General features: G+C 39.3%; 1 protein-coding gene across 2 annotated transcripts in view; it reads right to left on the bottom strand.

The window, feature by feature from the left end:
* Positions 1 to 24,348, bottom strand: part of GPBP1L1 (GC-rich promoter binding protein 1-like 1) — a 34,256-nt gene that overhangs the window by 9,194 nt on the left and 714 nt on the right. Inside the window, exons 1-7 of one of the 2 annotated variants that reach the window (XM_014939351.1) lie at positions 21,989 to 22,075; positions 7,868 to 8,766; positions 6,886 to 7,000; positions 5,541 to 5,670; positions 4,889 to 5,172; positions 2,006 to 2,078; positions 661 to 854 (exon numbers count right to left, since the gene is read on the bottom strand). In XM_014939351.1, the coding sequence (XP_014794837.1) occupies positions 661 to 854; positions 2,006 to 2,078; positions 4,889 to 5,172; positions 5,541 to 5,670; positions 6,886 to 6,945 (741 nt within the window). In that variant the 5' untranslated portion in view covers positions 6,946 to 7,000; positions 7,868 to 8,766; positions 21,989 to 22,075. Of the gene's footprint in view, positions 1 to 660; positions 855 to 2,005; positions 2,079 to 4,888; positions 5,173 to 5,540; positions 5,671 to 6,885; positions 7,001 to 7,867; positions 8,767 to 21,988; positions 22,076 to 24,348 lie in introns of those variants that run through there. The other variant, XM_014939349.1, reaches the window with a different exon arrangement.

The following is a 24,348-nucleotide window of genomic DNA, read 5'->3' as shown; positions in this document are numbered from 1 at the left end:
AATAATTTTCTTTAGCTTCTGAAATACTTTCACTATTGATCCTACAAAGTTTCTAGATCATCTACACATGTAGATTTCTCTGGAAAAACAGGCAAGATAAAGCCTAGAACTAAGAAACAAAAAACCTACTTGCTTTTTCAACACTCTTGTATTTCTTTCAGTAAAGGAAAGCACAAAACCCACTGCTTTTCTAGGTTGTCATTAAGGCACAACTAAATTAGAGCTAAATTGCAGGATGCTACAATCTAATCTGATTTTAGCCTCAATTGTGTTTTAAACACATCAACGTATTGTAACCCAATAAAGATTTTTCAAGGTAGTCACGTGAACAATTCAAGCACCTCGTTTCAACTGCACATTTCACTCCTCTAGATTTGCTTGTTTTGTCTAATTAAGATAAGGATTTGTCCAATGCATGAGAACACAGCCAAACAGACCTTAGTATGGTCAGAACAGTTAGGTCTCTGTACGGACAAGACCAAATAGCATTTCAACAGGGAACAACAATTTTAGTAGTAAACAGACCTCTACTGCAAAGACCACTACCCAGAAACTACTGGTTTCCAACTCTTGCTATTTGTTAGGGGGTTGATGCCCTTGTCAAGGGAGAGAGCTCTCCCCTGATCTGCAGTTCACTAACTTGGTTGGAAACCCCTGTACCTTGGAAGGAGGAGCTGCAGGTTTGGGAACCAGATTTTTGTAGACGCTTGGGACAATGGTGGTGGCTTTGTTGCCATTTGCCAGGTGAGAAACAGGTGATGTAAATGCAGCTGAGAAGGCGGCGGCAGGATCCTCTTTTGAAACCTTTTTGATGACCAGCATCTTGGTAGGTTGCTTGGCACTAGGGGGGTTTTCTGTAAAAATAAACCAAGAAAGATTCTGAAATACAATCGTTCAGTTTCATAGCAGCTTCAGTTTAATGCTCCAGTTTGTCCCCTCTCAATCTTAGATGTGACACTTCTGATTCTGAGACTGCCATCAGCTGCTCTTTCATTTCAGATTTCAGCAAAGATACTGGATAAGGATGTCAAAGTCCAACCTTTTTTCATTTAACCACAACAGCTCCCTTGCAGCTGAAGGGAAAAACCTACAGTGACATCAGCTGACAGCCTTCCACCGTACTACAGGAATGAGGACAGATATTAGCATCTTTTTTTGAGCAACCATGGACTGACTTTGTTAATTCACTAACACAACAAAAATACTTTGCATAACTTGTATCTCAGAAGACATCTTGTTTTTACAAACAAGCACAATTCATATTTCTAAGGCCAAATCAACACACCTGCAGGAGCAGAACAATTTAAAAACAGTAATAGTATAAACAGCTAAAAGCCTCGTAAAAGCTAACTGCTATTATTTTTTGAGGAGAATAGCTGACAAACATCCAAGAATACACTTCGCTACTATAGCAAGAAGTGTTTTTTTGTATTTGTACTAGTTACAATACTTATTTGTACTACTTTGTATCTAACCCAACTAATCTAGCTACATTCTAACTAGAGATTAACAAACACCTATTTAGTCACTAGAACTGGTACCTTGTTTCACTCAAGTAGTTTTAGGTTTCTTTTAAAGGCATAGACTCACATACCACACCAGGATCAAAAGCAAGCCTATTCTGAGTTAAAGTATGAAATAAATCCAAACCATAGAATTATGACAGTTTTGTGGTATTTCTAATAGGAAGATGACACGTCAGGAACTAATGCCTAGTTCACTCAAATCTGCTCTGCCCTTCCAAGTGACATTTACTGCCATCAGAAGTTTGGTGGTTGTTTTTTTGTTGTTGTTGTTGTTTTTGTTTGTTTTTTAAAAGACAAGCACAGTTTCAAGCAGACAAAAAGGCCAAAAGATTAGTGAAGACTGTGGGAGGAAAACAACAACGGTGAGAAAGTTGTAAACTGCCTGTTTCACTTAAGTGTTTAAAATATTTTTGAGTGGATCAACAACTTTCTCCTTCAGCATCAGTGCTCTGTACAGTGATGTAAATACCTTTACCTACCCCATACTCCAGAAGGTGTCCCTAAAGGTTTGTTCTGGTTGGTGTGTCTTCCAGCTTCTGGATTCAAAGATGGCTGTAAAAAGACAATGCAAACGAGTGTATCATTATATCATATATAACGACAACAAAATCACTATTAACGTATTATTATGCTATTATGGTAGAGTTCTCTGAACAGCACCTGAATTACGAGAGTGCTTTGTCATAAGACATCTAAAAATCAAGTCTGTATTCTCCTTGACTTTTGCTGTATTTCTAACACTATCAGAACTATCAGAGGGTTCAGGATAGGCTTTTTAGTATTCTACTATAAGATTAAGTGTATTTCACCAACCAATACGCGCATAAAAGATTTAGGTACTTAATCAGCAGCTCAAAAATATAGAACAGAATCCACATCATCAGTATATGAAGAATCTAGTCCCATTTCCCAAATATTTTTATACAATAATTATGCATTAACCAATTACAACCCCCCCCCGCCCACAACCCAAGAGCAATACTAGGCTCGTAATGTAAAGGAATAATGAATATATATACATTTACTGAAAAAAAAAAAAAGCTACAGCTAAGTTTACGTTAAGCTTCAGACTCCACTTTTCAGGACTATACTACTCGCAGACTCGGTGCTCTCTGCAGACTTACCTTTGATTCGGTATCAGAATTCAACTTAGTGGAATAACTAAGGACACGTCCCAAGCCCAAAGCAGGGTACAGAAAATCTAAGCATTCAATGACAACTGTTCTTGATTAGCTATTCCTCTTCCCCCGTCCCAAATAACTTCAGTTCAAAATAAAGCCATCTTTTTCCTCTTTTTAATGAATTCTTCATGTGTAAGTTACTATGGCGACAGCATAAGTCTCTAATAATGAGCTTCTGAAATAGTAGGCATTCCTGTTCTATAAGAGTTAGGAAAAAATGTCACACCATAGCATAAATTCCTGCCTCAAACCCTAAAAATCCCTCTGTTTCAGTGCTTCATTTTTTAGTTACAGGTCAGTTTTACAGCAGGGGCACTCACACCGCAGGAGAACTTTGACTAACAGCCTGTTTTGCAGATTTTTCAGGAAAAGTGTTGCCACCATCAGCCACACGGGCTTAACAGCTACACAATTAACCACAGTATGCATTAGTTTCCCCACTATGGCAATGATAATACAGGAGTTATTTAGCAAAGCTTGCTGCTGGACAGTGTGTGGCATTATCACAATAAAAAAAAATTGGGGGGGGAAGTAATTAGAGAAGAAACAGCCACGTAGCTGGGGAAAGGCACTCATGAAGGCACTGACGAAGAAGTACATGGAAGAAAGATTTAGACCAAGACAGACTACAACAGTGCAGTAGCAATTGTTACAGTAACTTTCTATGTTTCAACAGGCTTTTGACAGTGTAAAGAACAAGCTTATAGAAAGTCTGAATTACAGTTTTCTTGAGCAATCAGATTAACAGAAATCTACACGCAGGCTTTATCACTGCTCTCCAGGTGTTAACCACCCTGTGATGCAGGCTACCACTCCCAGCAGAAGCAGTCCAACAACAGCATGCAATCACTCCCCAGGCACTTCACTGGAAAAAAACGGCCACTTAAATTAAACTGGCTCCTGTGGCAACTTAAGTGTAGACTCTAAATTTTGGCCTGAAGCAGCTATGTGGCATTCATCTTGCACTCCGACTCCAGACTTCCTGAATAGAAGCAGTGCCATCAAACTGCCACGGCAATTTCAGCTGTAAACAGCCTTCCAGAGGGAAAAGCTGAATAAGAGAGCAAAAAGCTCAGAACAATGATACGCTTAAGTGTGCACACTATCAGAAAAACTCTCATTATGGGAGGCAACAATGGCTTTTGCATTGAAGATGAAGTCAGAGGAACTGCACTAGATGAAGGGACTGAGTTACCAGAACCTTACAGATGATACTGACCTCATTACACTGGTCAAGAAGAGCCTAGAGAAAGCAAGAAACAAGAGGCAAAACCCAAAATACCTAGTCCAATCACAATAAAATCCTCATCAGGGGACAAGAGGAAAAAAAATTAAATTGGTAAGAGAATGCAGAAAAAGCATATATATATAAAAAAAGCGTATACCTCAAAGCATTTGCATTAAGGAATGGTAAGGATGAAAGCCATAAGCCCAAATAAAATTTCATGAAGTCTGGAAAACTAAATTCCAGTAAAAATAGAGCCAGATGTAAGAGACTATCATACTGATAACACCACGTGAATCAGAATGCTAGATAAGAAGAAAGCTGACAAACTGGAGACAGTAATAGAAGAAATGGCTCAAGAAACCCCAATCCACAGATTAACAGAGAGATAGAAAAACATCTCTGATAACAAAACACTATTCCAGAAGATTCAAGACAGATGGTTACAAAGGTCTGAGCACATGTCATGAACAAGTTTGGGAAGGTTATCACAAACACCAACATGTACCAGAATGCAGGACAGAGGAACAGCAGGCAGAGTGAAGATAAGCTGAATAGATGTACTTAGGAGTGGGGAAAAAAAAAAAAAGGCTTTGTAAGCAAAGCCACAAAGTCAGTACAACTGCTCTTCCTGTGGCAGACCAAAGTTTCACCTTATGGGTTTCGCTGAAGATCTGGCTCATGTGTTACAACGCTGTCTTCAGTTCACAATAACCATTTGGCAAAATACAGTAAAGTGCCAAATCCCATAATCCAACAGGTCATCAAATCCTGAGGACTTCGGGTACCAATAAGCATCCTGCCAGCACTCAAATAATTTTGTTAAATCTGTGTTGATTTGAAACATGGAATGGAATGCAACCCTAGATCCTTGTCACCTATCAATGCGAATTAAAATGAGATCTGAAAAGCCACTTGTCGCAGCTGCCACTTCTAGTGAGAAGCTACACACTTACAAAGTCTTCTTCCTCAAATTGCAATTGCTCTTTATCTTCCTTCTTCTCTTCCCTGGATTCAACAGGCAGCTTTTCTTGAAAGGCGGAACTTTTCCGAGAATGGAAGTTGCCATTCCAGTGGCGATGAACTCCAGTTCCTCCTCCACCACGCTGGTTCCCACCATCATGGCCCCGTGAGGGACCATGCCAGCCAGGCTGACTGCCAGAAAGCCCAACATGAGCTCCTTTAGAAACACCAGAATCTACAGAATCATGGCGGAGAAGGGACGGCTGATGCCAGCAGTCTAAACAAAAGGAGATAAGTATGCAAATAAAAAAAGTCAACACAGCGTGCAGAATACTGGAAATATCAGGCTGTTTTTCTTGCTGCTAAGTCAGTGTTCACCATGTAACTACTAAGCCAAACTTATTAAGCTACTGTGTGATCATATCAGAAAACAAACCAAGCTACACAATGCACATGCAGCTACCACACAAACCCCTGAAGGCCTGAGCACACGACATGGGAGAAGAGAATAGCCCAAGTTTCTTACAGGATGTTTTGGAAAGGTACGGTTCTGCAAAGTGTTTTTTATATTCTGCAGAATTCTTCAGTCCATAGAATATTCCAAAATGTTTGCTCTCGGGCTGCGTTCTGATCCTTCCCACTTACCTCCAGCAGTTCGGAGGGGCCCATTATTGAAAAATCCATCAGAAGAGTTGTGTCTCCTACGGCTCACCCCAAAGCGGCCTTCTCCCCGTGGAAGATGCTCTCCATGTTTCTCAAAGGTGGCTGCAGGGGACTGAGGAAAGAAAAAGGTGACATAATGAAGCATTCTTTAGGGGACTCCAGGAGCCTGTCAGTCCAACAGTGACATTTTGTCAACTGACAAACCCGGTACCAGTTTTCAATATAGCATCCATAGCTGCATTGCTGAGCCAATGACATCAACAATCACATGAACCCAACTGGGACGGCTCACAAATCAGTGTATCCTGCACACAATCAGAGAGAACCTATCATGCTAATCTTACCAGCTGTCATTGCAAACACATGCTTTCTGCAAAGTTCATTTAAGAAATTCTGATACACAGGTGTTCATTCATTCACTCTCTAAAGACAGAAAAGCGAAGAGCGATGGAGGATCCAATCAGCCTGACTAAAATTCAGAGATACTCAAATAAGTTAAAGCACTTTTAGTCTGAAACAACTATGATGCCGTAGAAAACGTTAATGCTTCTAGCATGAAGATTCCAAAGACTCTTTTCCTCTTCACTTTCTCTCATTTATAAAAAAATTCAGAGGTTTATTTGAAATGGATCAAATATCCTGAAATTACTTTCGTTTCCTCATATTTAAGCATGGAGGTGAAAGCCATGTTCTTATTTGTTCATCATTGTTGTCCATCATGATCTGGTTTGCTATTAAAATGTGGTGGTTTTTTTCCCACTGCCATCCACAAGCAATGCAAATTGTTAAAGCCCTAAAAGAGATTTCCTGGGTGAACTAAGCTTCTTCTGGAACCAGTTTTAGAAAGAAGATGACAGGCAAACTGCCCTCATTTTAAGATTGCAAAAAACTAATAAGTATTTCTGAGTTTGGAGTTAGAGCCCAAGGGTTTATAATCAATCTACTACTATGCAAGGGTCAGATTATTTTCATAAATCAAACATAAATTATATTCTGAATTGCAAATAAGCAGTAACTCAAGTCTTGACTCCCACAGATTTAGGGTGATCTCTTTAATGATTTTCTGGTTGAGATCCCACTACACTTTCAATGCAAAGACACTAAAGCACTTCCATGTCTGAACGTAAAGATTTGTTTTCTCCTCTAAAATAAAAGGGATACATTTGTTAAAACAAAGACAAAAAAATTATTTTCACCTTAGTAAGTTTCCAAAAGCCTTTAAAAAAAGGCAAAAGAAGTTAAAATTAAACATTTTAAGTTCAACAAAACAGTGGGGATTTTTTTTGCTTTTTATTCTTTAAAAGAAGATGATCTGTATTAATGTTACCTTGGTTGACTGTGGCGTTGAGAAGTTAAGCCAGGCAGGAACAAAGTCATGCTGCGCCATTTAGGTCCAGTGTCTCCCTTCAATAAAATGAGGCATCAAACCTCATGGCCAGGATCTGTAAATGAAAAGAACATGCCCTGACTGTCAACTTTGCCAAACTGAAATAATAATACAATTTACTTCCTAAAACTTGGCTTATATGAATAGGAGGGGAAAAGTGCTGTAATTTTTCATATTACACTTAAGCATTTTTTCTTCCTGCTGACTTTGTTCCTCTGTCTGAAACAGGTAAGAACTTAAACATTCCCAGTTACTTCCTGTTTACAATTAACACACCCATGAAATTCACGATAGGATGGGCGTGGAGGTGAGAAGAACACAGAGCAAACAGCGTACAAAAGCCATACAACACACAGATGTGTAAAATCTGCTCATGACAGAATTTGGGGTACATTCCTTCCTTGCTCATTGGCTCAGTTTACAAAGGGGTGATCCCTGCATGTGTTATTCCAGAGGCTGTAAATCAAATATGACCAAACCAGTGATGATGATAGAGACAATGAGAGAAGATCAGAGACCTGAAAGACAACCATATGTCAGCTCCTGCACCCCCTAATTAAAACTATATCCAGATCGACCAACTTCCATAAACCAGGGAGTATCCTATGCTGAAACTGCTGTGACAGCTGAGAAACCAAATGGTTAGGAACAGAACACAAGCTGGTTGAAGGATCTCCAACTGAAGACCAGCTGAGATGTCTCACTGAGGAATCTGAAACCAACTGTTCTTTCCAACATGTCATAGCAATTTCCACTGCTCAAAACAATGAAAATTCCATTATTGCTCTGTATAACTGAACTCTGCCTTTTTGTGGAACGTTCTACAGTTTACCAGTTTGCCTTATTTTTCAACTTTAATTCTATCTATGAACAAGTCAACACTATACAAGCAAAGAAAAAAAAAGTACATATGATCACTTACCCTGAGTTTGGCCTCTGCAGTCCAATGTCCTCAGTTTCCGTGCTTCACTGACCTTCGAGTTCCTTCCTTCTCCAGTATGCTGTAAGGCCAGCCTTGAGGCAACAGTGCGTCTCAAAGCAGAGCACGAGAGGCCGCACTTCGTGCCAACTGTGCCCTTCACCCCCTCAGCTGCTCATTTTAACCTCTATTTGCACTCTCACTACAAAAAAAAATACCTAAGAAGGTAATTTATATTTAAAAAAAAAAGCCACCACCACGTTCACCTCATTAAACTTCCTCTGGTCGTGGTAGTACAGAAGTCAGCCTTTACATTACAAAAAGGTTTGTCAAGTCTGCATGACAACATTCAGAGCAATACCATGGTTAATACTGAACAGATACACTCAAGTCTGCTGGATAATTCATGATCTGCAGCAAATCAACCTGAACACTCTGGAAAAAGGACGATGTTACATAAAAACGTTTGCCCCAAATGCTGAGATCTAAACAAGAAGCATCTGCCCAAGTGCTCTTAAAATATAAACTTCATTTTTATCACATACATCTGCTAAAAAAAGGTATAGTATTTTAAAAAAATGAATGTTAGGATATACTCTGATCTTCACGTAACTTGGTTAATGCTCCACAGAGCTAAGCACTACTTGATATAAAGCTCAAAAGCAGGCACAAATTTCTATCTCCCCGTTTTTCACCATTTACATGCTGAAACATAGATCACATGAACAAAAAAAAAAATGCCAGGTCCAAAAATAATCTCTTCTACTCTATTTTTTGTAGACTGGGTGCTGCTTTTAAAGGGACACAAATTATTCCACAAGAGGTTCTTGTTCTACAGTGGAGAGTTCACTTCTGGGTCATAGTCCTCTTCCATCAAAGAGGTGAGACAGGAACTGTAGTCACTATAAAAAACAAATGAAACCCCATCAATACAAGTGGCATAAACATGACAAAGTATGACTAGAAAGAAGAACAGAAGGAGAATGTGAACAACTATAGTGCAAGTGCCAAAAGCTATTTAATCTCCAAGCAAAACAAAAAGTGAAATAATCTAATTTAAAAAAAAAAGGTTCCTGAAAAGGTAATTTTTGCTTTTAAATTATCATTTCCCAAATTTAATTTACAAAAGAGCAACACAAGCTGAATCAGAATAAAGAGAAGAGAGGAGAAAATTGCATGCAGCTGACAAAAGGGATTCCCCACTTCATAGCAACTTGAAAACCTGCTGCTAAAATAACAACAGGACCCCAGGCCACAGGTAGGCTCGGCCATTCCACGTGCTTCATCTCCTCTGTGCACCCACATGGTTGCTCACCTGCTCCCAAACCCCAGACTCCCCTCTCAAGAGGCTCCTGACAGTAATACATCCACTGTTCCATTAACTCCTCCACAGAAAATACCACCACCAACAAAAAAAATGTGTTTTTCAGCTATGGCCTCTTTTTCTTTGAACAATTTTGCCTAACCAGAAGCGAACAGATAGGTTCAGTGCTCCTGAAAAGTTTGTTGCTGTTTTGATGCCATCAGCTGTTTTTCAGGATCCCTTTAGGTGTGCCTCATTATGCCTTTACATTTGACTTATCAGAGTTTGTTTTCCTTGTTTGAATTCGGTTCCATTCTTTGATCAGTTTTGGGTTTTGTTGCACTTATGCCATTCTTTACTCTGCTAAGTATGTGGCACTTTTTTTTTTTTAAGTTTTTAAGACAGCTTTGATAGAGGCTCAAAATAAACATACACAGAAAATAGTAAAAAAAAAAAATAAATCACCACCTTCTCATCCTGTGGCTCATTCCCTTTAATAAACCCTGTCATTTTTGTATCTTTTTTTTCTTTCTGGAACTAGATGTTGTTGTTGTTATCCTGGTTTGAGCGACACAGGACTAATTTATCTTCTAACGCCTGGGAAAATGGCATTTTTAGAAGACTGTAGTGTCTGGATTTGTGAAAATATTTACTTTATAGCCAACTATGGTATGTGGGTTTCAAGGTCTCAGTGTTTTCAAGTTAGCCAGGTGCAGGGATGAGGAGGAGAGTGACCCAGGCACTTGACTCAAACTGGGTTATTTCATATCATGAATGTCACATCCGATATAAAATAGAAAGCCTGCAGAGATGTTTTCTCTTTTCTATGATGGCTGCCACCCTGTGAACTCCTTACGCTGGTGCTGGACCCCTGAGCCCTTCCCTTCCTCCCAAATCTGAAGTGCTCACAGTGTCCAACATTTGCTGACACTGTTGTTCCTGCTGATAGAATGGGCTGAGTATAATCCCTGTACATTTTATATTGGTATCAGTATCAATATTGGTCCTTCAGTTAATGTTTATGCTTATTAATGTTAATCATCTAGTCATATTCTATTAAATCTATTTATATTTCAGTCCTCAGTTTTCCTTGTTTTTCCTGATTTCCCTTGCTGAGTGGGGAGGGGGTCACTGGGTGATAGAATGATTGTCCAAACAACAAATTGTTGTGGGTTCCTCAAACCATAACAGTTGTGTAGGGGAGTTTGGGAAGAGGGAAACCTAAGTTGTGAGCCATGATCACCTTTCTGCAGGTAGAATAACAACAAGCAGCCTCAGAACCCCTACAAACTACCAGCCAAGATGAGGCAAAACCAGAGTAGACATGGCCATACATGATACTGACCTGGGAACTTTCTGAGCATCCCACCCCATACCACAAGCCAGTAAGCGTCACACACCACAAAAGTGCTAACCTATCAAGACCTGGTTTTGTATTAAAGGGTAATTTTTCAGTGTGTTTAGGGACATGCTGGAACATCTGCTGCAGACAGAACAGTCTTTCCATCACACTGAACTCAGCACAGGTACAGACCTCCTTTAGATGTCACCTTCTGAGGCTGCTACCAAACATTTGAGTAGTAAAGTAGAAGATAGAAAAGGGACAAAGTCAATGCAGTTGAATAAATTTAAACAAGTTTCATTACCTTCTGAATAAATATGCTTTTCAGAACAAACTGTATAGCAATTAAGCCACGTCAAACTATTGACAGAAGCAAGTAATGTAATTTAAGAAGTTGATTTAATGAACCTTGAGAACAATTCAGAGAGATGTGAAAAATAGACCTAAACAGGGCAAAAAGCCCACACAGAACTGTTCTCTGGATTTAAGGTTATCTAAATAAATGCACACCACAGAATTACAGTTTTAAAGTAGGAACTAGGTCTGAGTATACAACAAAAATAAAAACACCACAGAAGTACAATATCCAGGTTCCACTTTGCAAAAAAGGTTCCCAGTAACTTTGGAAAAGGAAATGGAAAAGGAAAGCATACCAACACCTATTAGTATTTCAGCACAATCAAAACCAAGTTGAAACTCTTTGCAAAATTCCAACCACCAATTCGCAGAAGATTCAGGCCTCCTAACTGGCGATTTTGGTATCACTGTTAGTATCAGTGAGCAGGGCAGGTCACCACGGAGCAGTACCTAATGTGCACATAGACAGGTTAGTGCAACTCCCAGACATGGCATTCTGCTTGCACAGTCAGCATAAATTAGGTACTGCTGATCAAAAAACGTTACATCTGTTAAAGGATTGACTCCCACATCATCTCAAACCTTCTATCAAGTATTTTGGTTCTTCTGTAACCTTTATGCTGAAACAATCTCACTTGGGGGTGTCACAGTTACTGGAAGGCTCTGCACTGAGGTTGCAGTGAATTAAAGCAAGAGGCTTAAATTAATCTTCACCCAGTTCTCTTCAGGTAACGTACAGAAGGCACACTTCAGACAGTAAAGTCAAAGTTGTACCTTAAGCCCTTCCAAAGTTGTGTTTCCTAGCATGAGCCCAGTACTGAAGGCAGCTGGCTCTGTATTGAAATAGGCACATATACTGCTCTTCAGTCATCACCTTCTTGCACAGGTAGTTTCACAAAAAGAACAAAGAATGTGACATCAAAATGCAGTATTTTTTTGCTAAAGCAAAAAACTTGCTGTTAGATGAAATGTAAATTTTACTACTACCTATACCCTTCGGTCTCCAGGATCAGCTCACATGCCAGGTTTTACAGCCCCCTCTCACACACACTCTGTCCAACATTATACCTTCAATCTAAGACCACTTCCATAACCTACCATACTGCTGACAACAGTAATATCACAAAATCATAACAGGCAAGACCCAAAGCCTCTCAATTACCTTCTCTGGCAGCAACCTACAATAAATTCTTATGAAAAAAACCTTCAAGAACAAGAGCAAATAACATCTGAGCTCCCAGGATACTTTCTCAGACTTTTAAGCCAGAGTCTGTAATACAGTTTATTACCAGTCAGTGCTTCTACGTAAATCTGTTGATTTTTTTTTTTGCTTTTAGACACATTTATATATTTTTGCCTCCCAAGTGAGAGGGGGCACAGTTTACTTGTGCTTTGTGTAAAAGTCGATTTGTGGCTATAAAATGTCAGCCTCCATTTAAATGGCTGTTTTCTTGTGCTACCAAAGTGCCTGACCACATTCTATTCAGTTTTTAATGATACTCATGATTTTATGCATGATATATGTACTCATCAAGTCATCCCTCTTCCAAACTAAGTCAGACTATTTGTGGAAGCTTTCTCAACACCTCTCATCATCCTTACTAGCCTTTACTGTATCTTTTAGACACGAAGTCATCAAAACTGCATAGAGCATTCAAGATTTGGGAGCATGACTAATGCATACAGTGGCAAAATTGTGCATTTTTAAACCTTTCTTCCTAATATCTAACATTGTTTCTTTTTAAAATATTTATTACTACATAGAACTGAAACGGCCTTTGCCACCTACTCAATAATGAATAGAGCAAAGATATCCCTCAAAGTGTAGGTGGGGGTCTCTTTTCTATGGTCATGCACAGGAGCATGTGTGTGGAACAAACACACACTCCCCTGAAGGCAAAGTTCCCAATTCTTCCCATATTGCATTTACAGTTCAGTTGAACTGGTCTCTGCTTCACTATGGAAAACAGCAAGGACAAAGATCATCCCCACTAGCCACTCCCAATTCCAGGAAAAAAGCAAACAAAAACGCTCATCAATGTACATTTAATTAATTATATCTCTCTCCTTCTAAATGAGTTCAAGTTTGAATTATTTCTGGGAATAAAAATCAGAAAAAGAGCAAATAATAATAATAATAATATCACTAAATGAGATGTTCTATAAAGGTGAAGGGACCTTTCAGAACAATGAAATCTTTATTAATTACCTTTGGTGAGGAAAAAAGCTTGTCTGTCAACTAGCCCAAAATATTAATTCACTGATTAAAATGAAGAAGTCTTTGGCAAATAATATAAGTAAATAAACCATTAAACTGTGTCTAGCACTTGGGTTCCACTTTTTAAAGAATTCAAATTAAACTTAAAAAAATAATTTTAATTATAAATTTTTCCATGTTGCATTAAAAATGTTTTAACTGTTATTTCATAGTAACTTCTTTTCATAAGTTTTTGTTATTACAAAGGTAGTTTTTTCCTTTCCTAAGTGCTTAAGTTTCATATCTACATATCCTTCACCAGTTTGTTTAACGTGCAAGTGGAAGAAGTGATATTTGTCACGGAGTCAAATAAACAGGTGAAAGTTGTCAGATGCTTTTACATATTATCAGATTTCATTGTGTATTTGTCTAAACAAATTTTAAAAGTTTGACATGAAAATGGAAGAAATGTAGAAGCATATTCAATTTAAAGAGGCACAGACTACAGTAAGGGACATACATAGTCCAGGACAAAACCCCTCATCCTCTAATGTATCATTAATAAAGTGTTCTTGCTGTGTTACAGTTGAATTAGTTACACAGTTGTTTTAATCCTACTGTTAACTTTAATTTCTACTCCTAATGTAGCCTTGACCAGAGTTAATCCCTAAACCAGAGAGAATTTCTAAAACTTTGACTCTCAAACTGAGCTTTCCATACATACCTGGCAGTAGGAACCAAGGAGATATCCAATATACCAAAACCTATACTGACCAGAATATAAGACTACAGAGACAAGCTAAAGATAATCAAGGCCCATGAGCTGTGATATGCAATTGGGAATGGATCAGGATATTTCAAAACTCCTAAGAAAATACATAGATTAGCCTGAGCAGCAGTGCATTTTTCCTATTGCTTCCTCTTCCACCTCCTACCTTGGCCTAGAAAACTGTAACAGCCCAATGGGAAGAGAAATCTGTCCTGAGATAAAAGATGGCCTGCCACACCGTGCTGTTCTAGCACACAACCTCTCTGGGAATACCTGGAACCAGGGCTTCTAACTTTTGCTCACACTACGTACTGCAGTGCACATTTCTGAAGCAGACAGGTTTTACTGGATGCTTTTTCTGCTTCAACATTCCCTGCAAACCTCCTCAGGTCCTTTCCCCTCTTCTGTCTACCTAGAATCCTATTAATTACATTAATTCTCGTCTCCTGCAACAGCAAATCAAAAGGACTTGGAGCCTCTAGCAGAAAACCAGGATTAAAGTAAACTTTTACCCTTCGTTATACATTTATCAATCCAGCTAATAGCAGCTGTAAAAGGTCACCGGGACAACACCTGTCAATCTCTGCCACAATTTCAGCTCACTTCACTGCATTTCTATGCATTTCTCTAAATAGAACATGTTTACTTAAAAAAGTAAAGATTTGTTTTTCTAAATGGCCAATTCCATTTGGGATTTCAGTAATATTCCTAAAGACCCGATGTCAGCTGGGTTGCAAAAGCATTCAGAAAAATTAGCGAACGATTTAATGGATGCATAAGGCAGAACAGAATTTACTTCCCTCATCAGTTTTCTTTCTGCACAGCTCTTATAAAGTTATTTAATCAAGCAGATACGCCTAAACTTACACAACAGACCTTTCCACTTAGCTACTCTTCAGAGCAGAGTGTCATTTAACAGGTGTATGTTAGTTTATGATAAGGAATGACTAGCACGTGCATCCACTAAAACGTTATATCTTTCTAACAACTTTCTATTCATTCAAAACATGCACAGAAATAGCAAGTCACAGCCTGGAGCCCAGTGTAGGAGGAGTCACAAGCACGGTACAGATTTCCTTAAGGGTATCAAAAAGCCACACGTGAAATTTCATTACTCTGTTTTCCAAAAAAAAAAAACAGAACGTGGCTTGGTCTTGCTATTATTAGAGACATTTTATTGAATGAGATAATCATATTTGGGTGCACAGCTCTTTTGAAATGATGTAATTACAAACCTTGCTCCAACCTCACATGCATTATTAGGCCTTACTACAAAAGGCACAAGTTCAGTATTACTAGTTCAATAGCTGTTATAACAACTGGTGAGCTACCTCTGCACAAGCTGAGATAGTTTATTTGCAGTTAACAGCACGTTCACCTACATAAAATACCTACAAAACAAACTTACTTCTATTTTGCTTTCAGCTTCCATTAATACAATTGTCTAGACACACCTTCAGTCTCTTCACACTATGGAAACACAGCTACCTTTTGAGAGGACAAATGTAGATGTTCCAGAATGGCACGTACAACTGGTAGCGTTCGCACACCTGAGGTATTATGCACCAGCATAGCTACAATACACATCCGCCATCATTACTTGTTTCTTTCCACTATATCAACTAACCAGTCCCCCAAAATGGTTACTTGAATATAAAGGGCAGTTCTGTTAACTAAAAATACAATTTAAACTATGTTTTCCACAGTATCTGGCTGCTGAAAAATCCAGCATCTAAAAAAGGCAAACCATCACTCATGCAGGATTTTATGGAATCATGAAAACATGAGCCCGTTAAAACACTAAATGATGGATTAAAATGTTAATCATGTACCAAACCAAAATCTTCCCAGATACAGACAGATATTAAAAGTTCTTGTGAAAACCAGCTATTACTGAAAGATTAATACCTTGTTTTTCAAGTTTAAAGCAAATGAATCTATCTTGCAGAATCATCAGAACTGTTTTGTGTTCTAGAAACAACACTGCAAATCTATATATTCCAAGATGAAAACATGCCAGAAGCTTGTCCATACAAAAGTTTTTCCAGAGTAACAGGCTGGGGGTGGGGGGAAAAAATCATTAACTGTTATGTATCTGACCACTTTTACAAACCAGATGACTAATTTAAATGAACTCAAAATAGGTTAAGAAAGGTCCATACAGACACACGTATACCCTAAAAGGCTTTTCCCTATTGACAGTGCTCCCACTGGAGCCCCATGCAGTTTGCTTCACAAACAACCTGTCCATTTACCTGCTTACTTTCCACTTCTCTAAGGTCACACTGACCCGAATCCTACCTCCTTCAAAACTTCTGGAACAAATTTATGTACCCACCCAACCACATACCTCAGAAAGCCTTAACAGTCTGACATCCAGAATGCAGCAAGGTCTGGGTAAGGAGAGGACTTTTTTCTTTCTTAACAGCAATTAGAGACACAAGGGCATACAAGAGTAACATAACCAAATCACAGAGAAATGTGACTTCTATCACTGTGATGTAGAAAAGATTCTCTACCAAGTAAGAAAACACCATCAACAAAACCATCACCTTTAGCAATGCTATTGATTGATTGCTGCCTGCCATTCCAGCCCCAGCTGATCCACGTTTCTGCCATCAAGGCCACCAAATCATTACTGGGTCAACAGTACCAGGTACACTGAGGAGACCCACAGCCCCCAAAGCAAGCAAGCTTGGCTTTGGAAGCAAGCTGTATTTAATACAAAAGCCCAAAGCACATTTTGGAAAAAGAGGGCATCTGGGGAACCTGTACAGAAGCCTGTATAAGACGATAAGGCTCTGAACCTCAGCCAGCAAGTATGATAAGTTGTAACTGAACCGTTCCAGTGGGGTTTGGTGAGTTTACTCTGAGTACCCAGATAGGACTGTTTTAAATACGTCAAATCTAAAAGGCTCAACTCCTTATAAGCACAGAACAGGGACAGCATAAACTTTCTAGATATTGTGCCTGCCACTCTTGGATGTTTTATACTCTACAGCCACTGGCTGTACTGTCATCCCTTATGCCTCCCTCCTGTGCTACTCAAGATTCCACTTCCCTCCTATGTCCCCTTAACAGTCTCCAGTACTGTTTATGTCGGAGAACTGTGGTATTTACCTGAAATATTAAAACCTGCTCACTGCTCTGCCCTGCTGCAGAGAGTAAGGTTCCAGGGATTGTACACACCCCTATTAAACAAGTGTATCTATTGACACTACTGACACAAAACAAAGAAATGTATTTTAAATAGTGTTAGACTTTAAATGTGAACAATGTTCTGAAATTTCAACCAGCTTTAGCATTTTATTAAATAAGGTATTTTAAATCTGGAGAAGGTATTCTACTAATTTTAATCAAATTGAAAGGTCTTTTTAGCTCTTAAAGGGAACAAAACCAAACATCTGTTTCGAAGTGCACTTTGGTCTATAGACCTTTTGAAAGTATCAGAGGTCAAGATAAGGCTCTGTTCTGCCCTGAACCTTAGAAAGCACAACACCTTGTCATGGCTGCCTTTAAAAGTATCACTATCCTCCCCAAAACCTCATGACAGAATGACTGAAACAGCAACGAAGAGCCTATCTGTATGGTCTGCCCCAAGCCTCAATGAATAAAGTCACTTCTACTGCTCGGTAGCATACACCAGGATAATGTTCCTCATCATAAGGAAAGAATTGCAAATATGTAATTACTGGCTTATCCCTGCTGCGTACTACATACCTCCTGCCTACCTGTCTTCCAGAGATGTAGACAACCTAAGCAGAAGTGAAGTAAGTAGTTCTACAGTACCTTAAAAAAAAAGAAAAGGGATGGGCGTTTCCCACTAAGGGTATTTTATAACCCAGTATTTTATCAGGTTTACTATCACTACTATAGCACATTTACATTCAAATATATTCCGTTTGGAGCTGAGAAAAACATATTTCCTTTAGAAAAGAGCATCAAATGCAAGCAGACTATTTATCAACTATTTGTGTCACGGGAAGAGAGACTATAAATCAAATACAGGGAAGTACAGATCTGCATTCCAGATGAAGGATAAGAGAGTCGAAAGCGTGTCACTTGCAAAGAGGGAAGAGAACGGAGAGTCAACAAAATAATAAAGAGAATGACATTCAGAAGTGAGACCATTCCTCTATACAATTACAGTAATCCTTCCCCTCGATACCATTACTCCAGCCCTATAAGACCAGTACTACAAACTGGGAAGGGCGGTACATTCCAGTTATAGGTACTTCCCACCCAAGACAACAGGCCAAGACTGGGGGGGACAACTAACCCTACCCTCTCTGCCCCTCCCTCCACTTGGATCCTTTCCAAACCATTTTCCCTCCAAGACCAGGGCAATACGTACAAACTCCACATTTGTTTGTCTGTGACTAGGACACGACAAAGACATGTTCACTCAGCACTTTTCAGCATGTGTACAACACCTGCATTACAGTTTGTCAAGTTTACATTGTCTGCTAGGTTTTTCATTCCCACCAGCTTAACGTTTTCAGCACTTTCTCTAATTAAAGTGTTACCAAACATCAATGCAGAGAAGTTACTGAAGACAATTCAGTTTAAAACAAGCACTACACATACAAAATGAACGGCATAAATAATAAATATTCCACTTGTTTGGTCTTGGCCTGAAAAAAAAAAAAAAAAAAAAAAGAAAAAAAACAAGCACTACACATACAAAATGAACGGCATAAATAATAAATATTCCACTTGTTTGGTCTTGGCCTGAAAAAAAAAAAAAAAAAAAGAGGAACAAGTGATCCCTAATCCTGTGATCTGATGATTTGCTGCAGCTGGCAGATATATCCCTTCTGGATGTTCACAGTGTTTTGCTGGAGCTCTCTCTATGATCTAGTCTGTGAAACTCTTAGAGATAAAATAAAGCAAGGAGTTATGGACAAGGTGTTGTCCAGCTGGTTTGAGCTTTTTCTTCAGATCTTGCAGAAAATTATTATGCTGCTACTCTGCAGGTACATTTTGCAGGCCAATGACACTAAACAATGTCTTTCTTCTATCCTAGTGTCCTACAATAAGCTAGGGAATACTAGGAAAACATCATGGGGGGGTGAGGAGGAGGGGGAGCGTTCAGAGGTTGCATAGTTCATCCCCTTCTCCTGAGATTTGAAAGACTTTAGCTCTATCCTCTCCTATCAGATGTCTTTGAAAAGAAACTAAGCAACGCCTCCCCCCAGCAATTTGTACGGTGATCTTCAGGCTGAAGGGCTCCAAAAATTAATCCTAAGATGTCTCAAAAAGTATCAGAAGAACGAGTTTGTTATCAACATACTGGAATTCATTATGCAGCTATTCATACCTCCACTGGAGTATTTTTTTTGGGAGCTGTAAATCAAAAGAGATTAGCATACCAGCATTCTCCAGCCTATCTCTACAATCTGTTTTGGTTATTCTTACGGCTTGAAAGCCTGTCCCCGCACCTAATGCCTAACCTAAATATATTCTGCTGCAATTTCAACCCATAACTACCTGTTTTATTCATGATGGGTATGGCAAGCTGACTAACCTCTCTTCGCAGATATCTTTTAAGACATCTTTTCTCCAGACCAGTACTTCAGTATTCCCTCACTGAAAGGCAACCTTAGCAGGTGGCAGGTGTTTTTTTTTTTAAGGGGGGTTGATGAACTCCCATAGACCACCCTGCATCCCAGTACTGTTTGGCAGCAGAAAAAGGATGTAATAACATATTCTGGGATCAAATACAATCATGTTTTTAAAAAACAAACACCACCCCCCCAGCAAACACTCCAATTTTACCGTTGAAGCTACATGCTTTTAAGTTCAAAGCACTGATGATGAAAAAAACCTGACGTGACCCACCTACCAAGCATGACAGCTTGCAGGCAGTGACAGGATGTCAGAGCCTGCTCCCAGTTATACCTGCAGGTAACTTTTTTAAGCTGCTTTATAGATCACCTGCTGATGTCTGATGAAACACAAGCTGTATAATACCATACCAGAATTAAACAATCCATTTTTTTTTTTCTCCAATCCTCACTCAAGGGTTCTCTCTTTTACACTTTGTTATCTTCTTTACAGATCTTGTTACCCAGCCATAACTTTCCCAAAGCATGATAATATCACAAACTGAACAAAATACTTTTAGCTGGACCTACCGCTCCTCAGCAGAATGGAAAAAACTGCTTCACTACCTTATTTACAACGCTCTTTTACATGTTCCAGTATGACAAGTGAATTTTCATGACAGTGATGCTGCTGATTCACAGTAATTTAGGAACCACTACAACCCCTAGATGCTCTCCCCTAGACCCGCTGCCAGCTGTTACTTGTCTGCATAAGGTAATATTCCTAACCACAGTAATTTGAACCCATCTACACCAAAATGGCTGAAATCAATGCTATTGATTTCAGACCATTTCTTGAAATTGTCAAGATCATATCTGTGTGTTTAATAAGAATAATATTTTGATGTAGAAAAGTGAAAACACCAAACAGTACATGACCCAGGACAGACTCCCTGATGTGAACACTCTCCCCTTTAAGGGAAGTACCCCTCAACACTTTTCATTATTCTGGAATTTTTCCCACCCCCACAGGTTCTCAGTTCCCTAAATACTGCAGGATAAATTCCATAAGGCCCAGTCAACCCGAAGACATTAAAGTCATCTTTAACCTGTTTCTCTACTTTAACTGGAGTTCAAAGTAGAGGAAAGACAGTTTTCCCAAACCAACAGTCAAGACCGTAACACAATCAACATTTTCAGGGTAAGAGAGTTCCCTTCGTGAGCTTTTTTTAAGATTTGCATCAGAGGTCTTTTCAGATCACCTCACGTGAATTCTGATTAACTCCTTGATGATGGATGACGCGTTGGAACACAATGGTAAAACACTCCTTTCTGCTGAAAAGCTAGAGACCTGTTATAATCTTGACCATACAAATTCACCAGCAAGTTTGTGAATACCAATAATTTATATGCCCAGAATAATACCACGTACCTCCATGGCAGACCCAATCCTTTATTTACAAGTTAATTGTTCATCACAAACTTAAGATGTCAAAATTCCAAGAGAGTGATGATCATTGCCACACGTTCTGTATGTTGCAACTTATGAGGATCACACAGATATCCAAGCAAGTAGTCACTGCCACACCAAACCTCTGCCCTGCTGCCAGTCACTCCTGGCCATACCACTAACCACCCTGACACTTAGTATCTACCTTGACCTAGAACAGAACCTGCAAATAAAATTACTGTAAGGGAAATGAATTTAAAATTCTTTATTTCTTCCTGTCTTGGAAAAAGGGTATTCCTAAAACCAAGGACGCAACCAAACATGCATTTGGACCACGTTATATGCATGTGCACCTTTGCTTATTAAAAGCCACCAACATCACATCACAGAGCTATGATGCTCCTTCCAGGGTAGAGGATTCTAAATTCTAAATTCTAAATTCTAAAAAAACACTGAACTGTAAGTAATCATAAGATTCTAGGAGAGAAAAAAAAAAAAAGAAAAAATACATTGGCATTTTTGATAGAATGACTATAAATCCTAGAACTTCAGTATCTCCTGGTGAACCCTCTAGTGTACAATAATCCCTGAGGCACAAGGTCATACACTGCAAAATATTCCTCTCCGAGTATCATTTATTGCAGAAAATCTCAGTTATGACTGGATGCACCAGTTCAAAGGATTTTTGTTAAGCCAGACCTTGGAAGTGCAACTATTTCAGATTAGTTGTTTTATGGAACTGCATACATCAATGCTTTGCAAAGTCTTTTCCTGTTTAATTACAGAAAGGTCTAAGAAGCATAAAGTGTTAAAATTCTTTTTCTGACACTTCTGAGGCCAGCTAGAGAATGCAGCAACTGAAATAGTTAAGTACACTTTAATCAAGAAATTCCAGTTTGGAGCGATACAGCCTGATCGCTAATATGTATGATTAATTTACCCAATATTACTCCCCTTCCCACTTAATGTCATACTAATGGCCTCATCTAACCTACAATTTTTAGGTCTGCACAGTGTTTGCACATACATGTATGGGGCAGTGGATACTTAGCCACTATCAATCTCTACCTAAATCCACTCCCCAAAATGTAAATTTATCTTCTGACCATACAGTAACTCATTAAAGTTTGGCACATTTTCATAGGAACATATTAACTTACAGAACACAAGTTAAACAACATCCTGGCATTCATGAAGTATTCTAAGCAGGACCACGTTTCTGCCAACTTCACTGCTTTTCATCAAATCTGACAAGTAAAGAGAACATGCACTTCAATTACTCTTACTGAAACAAAAGCCACACACAATTTTATCCTGGTCACTGTGAAAGTGACAGTAAAATGTCTAGTGCGTTAGCAGAACAAAATCAAAACCACTCCTGCCTCTACAAATAAATTAACATAAAACCTAAAAATCCCAAACTTCCTAGTATACACACTACCTCACCAACTGCAAGATTTGGACACTATGACCTTTCCCTGTATAAAGTTTTAGCAACAGTCATCCCATGGTTGTGTTTTTACAAAGCCATAAGCAAAAGCTGTATCCATGCAAGAGCAGGCAGCACTTCAAGAGGTGCTTTATGTTTTAGCTCTACTGAACACAGTCAGCCCTTTTCCAATCTGTTCATACAGACTAACAAATAAAGCACGCCCTGAAGTACACTTCAGAGCTAAGTCAATTCAGCAGCTACACAGCTAACTTCAAACGCCTTGTAATGCCGAAATTAAATAATAATCTAAAAAACACCCAAAACTTTAACTCTTAAGCCAATAGCTTTTGTTCACTTATTAAAGACAAGAACTACATCATCTGACATGCCATACTACTGAAGAAATTCATAGATCCAACCACAATATTTTTCTGTATTAAAAGTATCCCACAGCTCTTGAAATATTTTTTACATTTTAGTGAAGATTCTTTTTCCTGTAATGATTAATTTCCTAATTTAAAACAGGAATTTCAAGATTCAGTAACACCAGGTACAAAGCAGTCACCTCTGTGAGACAAGGTGACTAAATCCTGCAAAACATTCTCAAAGTAAAGTATTTTTCCCAACAATTCAGAGAGCAGGCACTTCCCCTTGATTTGTTATATATCACATCTGCATTCTGCTCCTCTCATTTCTGAGACATCTGCAGAAAAAACAGGATTTGGTTTTTTAAAATACCATCTGTTCCCTGCATATTTTCGCTTTAAGTCCTAGTATGATATCTGCAGTGGAAACTTCTGTGTCATATAGGATTAAGAATACAAACCAGATGAATATAAAATGCAGAGGCTGCACTTCCCTACAAAAAAAAAAAAAAAAAAAGGAAGAAAAAACAGGAAAAAAAGGGGGAAGCATCACCTGAAGCTTTTCTATTCTAAATACAAGACCTCAAGAAGTTCTTCTTAAGGTACTTTTCTCTAGAAACCATCAGAAAGAATACAAGAGGAAAAGCTGCTCTTCTTAAACCTGGTAATTTTACTTCGTCCTGCCCCTGCCCTACACCTGTTTCCCTCTGCGTGAGAGACTGGAAGTTTGAAATACCGGTCTCCAAAGGGATGAGCACGGGGAACCTTTCACTGAAATACCTGCCATATTCATTCATGAAGTAACATTTGCATAAGCTTTTTTCATAACCACCTAACATTTTTATAGAAGCAGCGTCAACTCTACAGTAAACTCAGCTTTGACGGCTCTTCAAGTATCTCAGCTGTTTCCTCATCTCCATACTTTTCCTGCTCCCATACTTCGCTCAGTCACTTGCAGTTTCAAAGTATTATCAACATTACTAACGCTTGTGTCACTCAGACCTTGGGGGCGGGGAAAGGGAGGCTGTCTTACCTGGTCACGTTAATATAAAAAGATTTTTAAGCAACGCTCTTCAACAATTCTACCATTACTTACACGGATTTAAATAGCGATTGCTCCTCTGAAGCTGTTTTAAAAACCTCACAACTTGTACGGACACCCGCTAACTGCTCTAAAATCCTTCCAAACCGGCTCATTGCTAAACCAAATTCAACTCTCAGCCTCAATAAATGCGTCTTCGAAATGCGAGGTGTGAACACAGCTGTTCTGCTCAAGTCCAGCTACAGCCCTTTAAGTTAAACCACGCCAGACCGTAGGCCAAAACCAGGCATAAAGCACACCGGACTTTGGGGGCTTCCTCTAAGGCGCAAAACATATCTGAAGAGTTACCATTAAAAAAAAAAAAAAAAAAAAAAGCCACCTGACGGTGTTTTCCAGTGAGCAGATAACGAGGGGCACCTGAGGAGTTTCCCAGCCCCCGTTTGCCCCGCTCCCCCCCGCCCCGCCGAGGCCGGGGCTGCCCGCGGCACACGTGTCACTGCTCGGCGCCGGCCCGGCCGACCCCTCCCGCCGGGGGCTGCCGGAAAAGAGCGGCCCTAAATCCTCCAGAAGCCAAGGGAAACGGCCCCGGCCCTCGCCCGGTTTCGTTTCCAGCTCTCAAGCACACAACAGACGGCGGCGGAGTCGCCGTCGCTCCCCACCGCCTCCCCGCCCCCCCCCGCC

Source organism: Calidris pugnax, unplaced genomic scaffold (genome assembly GCF_001431845.1).
Source record: "Calidris pugnax isolate Ruff unplaced genomic scaffold, ASM143184v1 scaffold18, whole genome shotgun sequence".
NCBI lineage: Eukaryota > Metazoa > Chordata > Aves > Charadriiformes > Scolopacidae > Calidris > Calidris pugnax.
The sequence above is the reverse complement of the archived record's forward strand: the minus strand, read 5'-3'. Positions and strand labels throughout refer to the sequence as shown.